Source organism: Phaethon aethereus (genome assembly GCF_964289735.1).
Source record: "Phaethon aethereus genome assembly, chromosome: 16".
Taxonomy (NCBI): Eukaryota; Metazoa; Chordata; class Aves; order Phaethontiformes; family Phaethontidae; genus Phaethon; species Phaethon aethereus.
Genome location: NC_138592.1, coordinates 11,318,594 through 11,327,466, shown reverse-complemented (window position 1 = coordinate 11,327,466; position 8,873 = coordinate 11,318,594). Strand labels below are relative to the sequence as shown.

At 61.0% G+C, this 8,873-nt stretch overlaps 1 protein-coding gene across 1 annotated transcript; it reads right to left on the bottom strand.

Moving 5' to 3' along the window:
* Positions 1 to 343: 343 nt before the first annotated feature.
* DBNDD2 (dysbindin domain containing 2) lies at positions 344 to 6,628 on the bottom strand (the record flags this gene model as incomplete). Its single annotated transcript, XM_082007170.1, has 4 exons — positions 344 to 552; positions 1,340 to 1,483; positions 1,950 to 2,105; positions 6,586 to 6,628. The coding sequence occupies 4 exons, from the start codon at positions 6,626 to 6,628 to the stop codon at positions 344 to 346; spliced, it is 552 nt and encodes a 183-aa protein (XP_081863296.1).
* Positions 6,629 to 8,873: the final 2,245 nt, after the last annotated feature.

The following is an 8,873-nucleotide window of genomic DNA, read 5'->3' as shown; positions in this document are numbered from 1 at the left end:
TAAATGCTTGTCTGGGCAGGACCTTTGTCAGTAGGACGGGGGAGCTGGGATCCCAAGGGATCTTTCTGGGAATGGTGGGGCTGTGGGATGCTGAGCATTTCAGGGGAGTGAAGCAGGGAGTGTTAGCAGCAAAGCCTGAAGAGTTAATTTTGGGAGCCTACAATACCCCTATCCTTCTCCCTTGGCTGCCAGAAGAACCTGCGGAGGGAGAGGAGGGGAAAACCTTCTCTCCCCTCCTGCAGGGCAGCAGTCCAGGATGGGGTTTACTGAGTGCCAGCAGCTTTCCTTCCTCTGGGCTGGCAGGTCCATACAGAGGAGGCTGGAAGCAGGGCAAGGCTGGCTGCTAGCTTCTTGCCTCCTGCTCTTTGGGACTGTCCTCCTGCAAGTCTTCCTCATCCGACTGCACCACAGGTGTCTCGGCCCCCTCCTCGCTGGTGTCCAGGCTGTTCAGATCCGTGGAGACAGAGGACGTGGAGGAAATGCGTGACTTGCTCTCAGCTGCATTGGGCACTTGCAAGGTGATTTCCTCTGGGCACTGGCTGGCATCTGCCCCTGGAAGAGACAGCGGTAAGAGAAGGAAGAAAAAGGTTTCTGGAGGTTTCTTCCTCCCTGAGCTTCATGGATAGCACCCCTAACACTTACTCTTCAGCAGGCTGTGTTTCCCCAGCTGCTCCCGGGTGCTCCCCATGTGGCTGCCGTGGCTGTTCCCCACCTCACACCCCCAGCTTGGCTCTGGGCAATGCCGCACATTCCTTCCCCGTTTTTGGCAGTGGAGCCTCTTCTGTCTCGTGTGAAACACGGCTCGGAGCCATGCTGCGTGAGGCCATCAGCCGCAGCAGGCAAAGAGACGTTCAGCTTGGCCTCGGTGAATCACTGCAGCGTGTGTGCATGGGGAGGAAGGTGCTGGCACTCCAGGCTTTCCCTGCAGGACCCAAGCCCAGCTCCCTGGGGTCTGGCTGGGGGGTGGAGGGGTCCTGCAGCCTTCCTGCTCAGCACAGTGAGCTCTGCAGCGCGGTGCGTACTTGGAAAATCATGACAAGACACTGGCTGCTCCAGAAGGGCTTCAGGACAAGAGAATTTGCCCCACAGGCTCTGGAAAGTGCCTGGGCTGTCCTGTCTTCTGCAGCATTAAGGTATTTACAGGGGTCTGTACCTCTGGGCTGTGGAGGTGGATACTGGCATGGTCCCTCCAACCTCACAGACCCCAACACCAAGTGTCTGTCTTTGAACAGATGCGTGTGGATCTGCACGCAGGGTGGCCAGGGCTGAGGAACAAGGCAGTGTGGGCACTGCGGAAGGGCTCCCAGCCTGGCCTGCAAAAGGCTTGGACTGCACGTACCTGGCAGGGGCCCAGCAATGCTGCTCTCCTCTGTCCCACAGCCCAGAAACACATCCACAGTGTCCTGGTCTGACAGGTCCATCATGTCCATCTGCTCCAGCATGTCCACATTTACCTCCATGGAGGAAATGCTGCCTAAGGGAGCTGCAGAGACAGAGGCCAGCAGAAAGGTGAGTGTTAGTGCCAGGAAAAGGGCACTGTGAGCCCCGTGGAAGCCCTGAGGAAGGAGGCCAGCCTTGCTGTGGGGAACTGAATTCCACTTGCTGGTAAGAGGCCCCTAGGAAAATCATGTTTCCTTAAAAAATCCCTCTGGAAGCCCCTCCTGCCTCACTGCAGTCCTTATTTCTGCCCCAAACTTCTGTCTGGAGGAGCCTGTCTGAAGCCAGTGACTATGCAGGGCGCCAGCCTGGGTACCCATGTGCAGTGACTTCAGTTAAGTGGTGTGAGTAATCCACAGCACACCCACACGCAGCGTGTGTGGTCCTGTCTCAGTGCAGGACGTGCGTGTCCCTGGCTGTCTTTAGACTGGGGATGTCCCACTGGTCTCTAATGCCCGTGTCATTGTTCCCTGAAACGCCTCCAGCCCCGTGCCGGTGCCTGCAGAACTTACGCCTCCGATGCTCTATCTGCAGGTGAGACATAGGGAAGAAGAAATCCACGTCATGCTGGAAAACCTCCTCAAAGAACTTCTGACGTTCCCGTAGTTTCAGCTGCTGCTGCTGCATCTGCTCTGCATCCAGGCTTCGCTGCGCCTGCTCCATGTCAGCTGGGGAGAAAAGCGAGGAGAGTCGGACCAGGCAGGGCTGTCCGAGCCCTTCTGCCTGCCCCAGCTCACGCAGTACGGCCGTGCTTTACCAGTGCACGTTGATTTAGTGACTGTGAATAGATGTGACACGCCGGAATGGCACTTGTTGTGCTGGAGCCTCAGATCTCGCTTCTGAGATGCAGGGCAGCCAGGAGCTGGGAAATCATATGCTGTGTTCGTGGCTGCTGAAATGAATTATCGAGGAGGGAAAGGGTGTTGCTATAAGATCAGCCATGGTTTGCACATGTTCAAGTTTCAGTTTCCTTGCTACAAAACAGAGGGTTGTCTGTGAACGCTAACAAGCAGGGGAAACTCGCGGGGACAAGAACTGGTGTTAGTGCTCCAGGCTTTCTGGACTGAGGGACGCATAAGGAATAAAAAGCATTAGCAACCCTGTCACCCCTCCACACGCGCACCCCTGCCACCACCGTCGCTATAAATACAGCCGCACCCACGCTCGCAGGCTCCCCCGTTCGCATCCCGCACAGCCAGCTTGGCTTCTGCCTGCACAAACATTTTCATTCCTGTAATTCCTTCTGAAGTTCAATGCTGGTGCCTGTGTCCCTGGCTCGCACGGGAGGGAGTGATGGGAGCCCTCGGGGTGCTGCTGAAGGAGCTTGTTGCTGCATCCTGGGGCCTGGTACCTCCCTTTCAGGTTGGGTACCTGCAATGGTAAGGACCCAAATGGCACAGAGGGGCCGTGGCTGGTGGCCCCGGCTGTTGCCAGGCTGGTGTTTGACCTCAGCCATTCCTAATTTCCCTTCTGCTGCTCTTGGCCCAGCCAGTACAAGGAAAATGTGATTACTGGAGCAGGCAGTGCAGTAACCAAGGAAACCAAACAAACATCCTCTGGTCTGCCTGGGCACAGCCCAAAAACCCTCTGCTCCTCGGGGCTGGGGAGGAAGGAACAGAGCAAGCAGCATCCCCACCCTGTCTGGCAGGAGCGGGGGTGAGAACAGCAGGGGGGCTGGCTGTCAGCAGCATATAGCGGCACAGGACCCACATGGGAGAGGCAGTGGGCCTGGTGAGATGTCCTGGAGATCAATGTCACATCTTTCTAAGAGCCCTTCCAGGGCTCCTCTGCACCCCGTTTCTGGGGCATCCTTCAGCTAAACCCCATCGTCTGCTGGTACCTGCCCCAGGACGCCGGGTTGTGCCTGCAGCACGGCGCAGGGGTGCAGCGTGACTTGGGGCCAGTCACCATGCGCTTTTAGAAGAAGCTCTGGTCCTCTTCCAGCTGCTCAGTGTCGTCCTGCAATGCCCAGGACAGCGATCCTGGCCTTTGTCTTGGTATGTCTGACCTAAGCACTGGGTGCCTGCTCTGGTGCGGAGGCTCGGTGTGCTGTGCAGTGCCCGGGCTGCGGTGGCAGATGCACCGTGCCGGTGAAGGTGTCCTCGTGAGGCTGACCAGTGGCTGCAGCCCAGTGCTGCTGGGTTAAGGCAAAAACCTCCTGCCTCCCTTGTACTAGCTGCAAAAGAGAATGGAGCCAGGGACAAGGAGGGGGTGACTGAGGCACTGATTATGGAGCTGGCTCCCTTCAGCAGCTGGAGCCAGCCCTGTCCTGTCTGCCCCAGGCAAAGCTCTGTGCCCCAGCCCAGCTGCACTGAATCCATGGCAAAGTGCCGTGGCTCACCACACCGAGGAGAGCCCAGCGGGCTGCAGCCGTAGGAAGGCTGGGCTCGAGGCTGTGCTGGCTCCCAGATTCAGGGCGACAGAGCGGCTCTCCGTGCGGCATCTTGCCAAAGGGACCCTAGTGTGGAGGTAAGGAGGAGGGTCTCTAAATCCTCCTGCAGTGCAAATACAAAATAAACCAAAATCCTAGCGGGCGCTGCCCCAAGTGCCGTGAGCATGGCTGATCCGTGCCGTTAATGTTCTCACTGCCCATCTCTCCCCGGCATGTGACCGATACTTGGGGTAAGGGTGCTTGGGCAGCATTCCTGTGGGCGCCGGGATTTCTCTTGTGGCAGAAATTAGCAGGACCTGTTTATGAACTTGTTTTCGAGCTCTGGCCGGGAAGCCGGGCACAAGCACTGAGATCCCATTATGTAAGGAATGCCGGCAGCGGGAGATGGCAGCTGGGCTGTGCTCGGCCCTGCCTGACCCGTGACTGTGGTGAGAGTCGGGGACGGAGCCTTCCCCTCTCCCGGGGCTCTTCCGGGCCCGGGGGGAGCAAACAGCCCTGCTAGTGTAGCCGCCTCTCAGCAAGCCTCGCCGGGGAAATAAAGGAGAGCGGCATTCCCTGCCGCGGCCGTTGGCCATGTGACGGCCGGTCACACTCCCCGGCTGTCAGTCGTGGGGATTGTCTCATCTGGCTGGCATGTTCCCACCGCGGGACACGTTCTCACACACAATGTGGCCCCTGTGCACCGTGGGGGATCTGTTGGTACCTGCTGGTGGCCTGGCTTTTATTACTATTGTCATGGTTATTACTACAGCCCACTCAGCCAAGGGGCCAGAGGCTTATCAGCATTCAGCGCCAGGCTCTTCCCCGCTGGCTGAACCACCCAGCACGGCTGCGACAGCACCGAGCGCCCCGCTGCCTTCAAATCCTTCCGGCTCCCACGGCTTATTAGCCAGCGCAGCTCGGAGAGGAACCAGGGCAAACAGAGGTGCAGGCAGGGATTTCCTTCTCACCTGCTCCTGGGCAGCTGCCCACAGGGTGGGCTGTGGGCGAGGATGCTGGTCACAGTGGTCCCTCTGCCCTGTCAGGGCAGGCTGAGGAGCCAGCCTCGCATGGTGCGGGGTTATGGCCGCTGCCATGTGGGAGGGCTGGCTGTGAAACAAACCGCTGTGAGCTCTCCCTCTACACCCTCGCTGCAGTGGGCTGGGAAAGGAGCAATTGCTGGGTGTGTGGGGTGAGGGCCAAATGGGGCTTGAGGGTGCTGGGAGCACCAGCTGAAGGGTGCTCTCCAGCCAGCATCCAGGCCAGGAGCGGAGCACAGTTCAATTACCTGGCTGTGTTTCTGCTGGGAGGGGAGGCGTTTTTCATTCCCCCTTGGCCCATGGGATCCCAGTACAATCCCCTCTTTGTACCAGTGAATAGGAGGGGTGGGAGAAGACTTATCAGTGGAGGCACAAGGCCAAGAGAGGGTGGGGATGGCCTTTTCTTAGGGACACAGCTCTGCAATACCTTGCAGAGATTTTGAGATATTTAAAGTTCTGAAAAATAATCTGGGCTGTGGAAAGGGACAGGAGGTGATGGGGATGTGAGCAGAGTTTAAGAAAGGAGTTGCTCCAAGCATGGACCAGTTCCCTGGAGAAAGAAAGAGCTGGGGCAGCTTTTGCCCTGCTCTCTGCGCTTTCCCAGAGCCTGATCCCCTGACTCCCGCACCTCCAGAGAGGCCCGGGGCACCCCACCGCTGCCCGGCTCTGCCAGACTGCGCCTTGCCCTCCTGGTCCCTGCGCGCAGTGCTGCGAGGAGATCGGGTGAGGGGAAGATGCAGGTCCTTGGCTGCCACACCATCTTCCAGGAGGCCCTGCAGAGATCGCAAGCCTTTCCCCATCACCCCACCCCAGCAAAACCGCTGTGGAACAGGGGTAAATCCCAAGGGCTTTAGCCTTGGGAGAAACAAGCTGCCCCGAAGAATCATGCAGGGTTGGGCTGTGAGGAGACGGGATGCCTGAACATGTGAATTCCCTTCACGGTCTTTTTCTCGATTGGCACGTCTGACCTCGTGTTGCAGCACAGCAAAAAATAATCATAGCCCTGGTGAGAGGAAATGCACCAGGGGAGTGCAAGGGTGGTTTTGGCAGAGCCACTTGCTGGGAAAAAGCTGGGAGGGGGGAGAACTAGAGAGGGAGGACATGGCACCTTGTAACCCTTGTCTGCACCGCGGTTTCATCGCCTGTGCTCCTCCGAGCGATCTCCAAATCCCCTGCGTCTCAGCACTAAAAATATCCCTGCCGCCCAGAGCTCCTTCCCCAGCAGAGGCTGTGTCATAAGACCCTGCTATTTGCGGGCCCTGCTGCGGTTGGGGCGGAAAGCAGTGTGAGGACGAGGGAACCGGGAGGGCAGTGCGGAGCCCGGGGAGCAGCCTGCGAGCCGGGGTCGCGGGTCCGCGGCAGGTTGTCCCCCCGCAACCCCCGGCTGTGGGGGGATCCGCCCTCCCCCGGGGGCTTCGTGGTTCCGAGGGACACTCATGCCGCTCCGCCGCAAGCCCGTGGCCCAACAGGTCCCCGCGCTCGGCCGCTTCCCAGGCAGGTGCCCACCCGCGCCCCCGGCCCCAGGCACGGCGCTCCCCGGCGGCCCCTGCCCGAGGCAGCCCGGGGCTGGGCTGGGGGCTCCGGGGGCCGAGGAGGGGGGACGGGGACACGCGGCTGCTTCGCAAGGGGCGTCAGGCGAGTGTCGCGGGGGGGGCGCGGGCATCCCGAGCCCTGCCCGCCCGCCTGGTGCGGTGCCCCGCTCCCCTCCCGCCGAGCGTGCCCGCGGCCGGCACTTACCGGGCAGCCGCCGGCTGCGGCTCTGCGCCCCGGGCCCCGACATGCGGCGGCCGGGTCGGGCCGGGGCCGGTGCTGAGGATGAGGATGGCTGGGCTCAACGCGGGGCCGCCGCCGCCCCCCCCGCCGCCGCTCGCCGCTCGCCCATGCTGCGCGCTGCGGGGCGGTGCTCGGCGCTGCGCGGGGCGGTGCCAGCGCGCCCAGCCCCGCGGCATCGCGGCGGCGGCCACCGGCTGCTGCCCGGCCGGAGTCCCGGCCCACGGCTGCCCGCTGCTGCTGGGGGCCGGGCTGCGGGATGGTGCGGCGGGGATGGGGGTGTCGCCCCGGGCAGGGTGCCCGGTCCCCAGGGCGGGTCCTTGCAGAGGGTCCCCGTGCAGGGACCCTGGGCCCCGTGGAGAGCAGGGTCCCCGTGCACTGTACCCGGTCCTCACGGAGGGTCTCTGCGTTCCCGGGACCCATAAAGAGCCCCCAAGCAGGGTCCCTAGTCCCGAAGGAGAGACCCCCCCAAGGTGCCCCCCATCCACAGCTGCCCCAGGAGGAGCTCTCTGCCCCGCAGAGCGTGGCTGTGGGTGCTCTGCTCGGGCAGGAGCTCTGGGGGGGGCAGAGGCGGGCAGGGCTGAGGACAGGGGTCTCGGTGCCTGGGCAGGGAGCACAGTTACTTCTCATGCTTGCTTTTTTTTTTTTTGCTTTTCATTTCTAAATGCCCAGCTCACGCCATCACGCAGGAGAGACGACAGAAGACTGCGTGGATGGGCCGTGGGCTCCCTCCCCAGCTCACCCCTGTCCGCCTGAGACCCTCATCCCTCAGCAGATCCCACTCTGGGATGTTTTCTCCAATGTTCAGCCCTGCACATCAGGGCTGCTCCTTGGCAGAGAAGCAGACTTGGCCGCCCGCCTCCTTCCTGTGTCTCAGCAGGGTGAGTCAGTGCCTCGCCGTGCCCAGCGCCAGCTCTGCCCGCAGCCTGGCCACTGCCGAGCCGGGCCGGGGGCAGCCACTCTGCCCTTTTCTCTGGCTGAAAGGGACTTTCCAGTGTCTGTGGCCTGTCCCACCTGCCCCATTCTCAGTGTGGTGTTTGTCTCAATGTATGGATGATTAAAGGTAACTGGGTATTATTTGTGTCCCAGCTCTGTTTTGGCTACTGTTGCTTTGCTGTCCCACCCCTTGCCTCCTGGGAGCTCCTGCTGCCAAAAAACGGCTTTGTGCTGGGGACCCTGTGCCCGCACCCTGTGTGCTTGCCCATAGCTGCTGGCTTCAGCTCACGCACGTCAGTGCTTCCGAGGGATGAGCTTTGCCCACATGAATGCTTATCCTTATCCAAAAAGCACCCTCAGTCCTGCCTGATGGTTTCTACCTGAGTGTGGGATGCCAGCACTGTGGCTTGGCCCTGGAGGGCTGGGGGGGCCAGGCTGGTGTAGCAGGACGGGAGACTCGTGGTCTCTCAGGAACCACAGGACAAATCTGTGCTGGGTACCTGCTGGCTCCGGCTTGCTCACAGCTCCGTGCGGCTTGGCACAGGCTCTGGGCAGCATCAGCCGTTCGCCACTGTCCCTGCTGACCCCCTGGCCCGCCAGCGGGGAGGCGAGGAGGCAGGGCTGGGGAATTAGCTCAGGTCTCTGCTATGTGACACGTCTGTGTCAATTGGCACCGGTTACTGCTGCGAGGTGTGGAGACTGATTCTGTGCACACGAGTCCCCCGGAGCACCCCGAGTTCCCTGGGGCTCACTGCAGCCTGAGTCCCCGCTGCAGGGACAGCACGTGTAGGTGCTGCCCGCGCAAAGTGACACGCACCCGGGCCCCCGCTGCTGCGGCCCCTCCGTCCTGCCTTGCTGGGAGGGGGTTGGATAAGCAGTGATATCATCGGCACGGAGCCTGACTCATCCCGGCTCTTCAGCACAAGCCGTGCCGCTCAGTGGGGCACCCATTTTATTCCAATTAAGCAAACGCAGGCAAGCCAGCTCCACATAATGATTTTTTTTGCTCGTGGCCAAGCATGCCTGCCACTGGCCAAAAGGCAAGAGGGGACAGAGGTGACACTGAAGTTGGACGGTGGAGAGTCTCCACTTCTGGTAGGAGCCCTAAGAATAAGCCTTGCCAGATACCCGCAGGGTCTGCCTTGGCCACGGCAGCATCCCTGCCTCCCTTGTGCCTCCAGAGCATGCTGACAGCACAGTCTTGTGTCAACAGCCCTTACCCTAACCGCATATGCCCAGGTCCTTGGGAGGTGTCCCATGCAGATCCAGGTCACAAGCTCAGGTAGGAACTTCGCCTCTTCTCCTCTCCACGACACAGA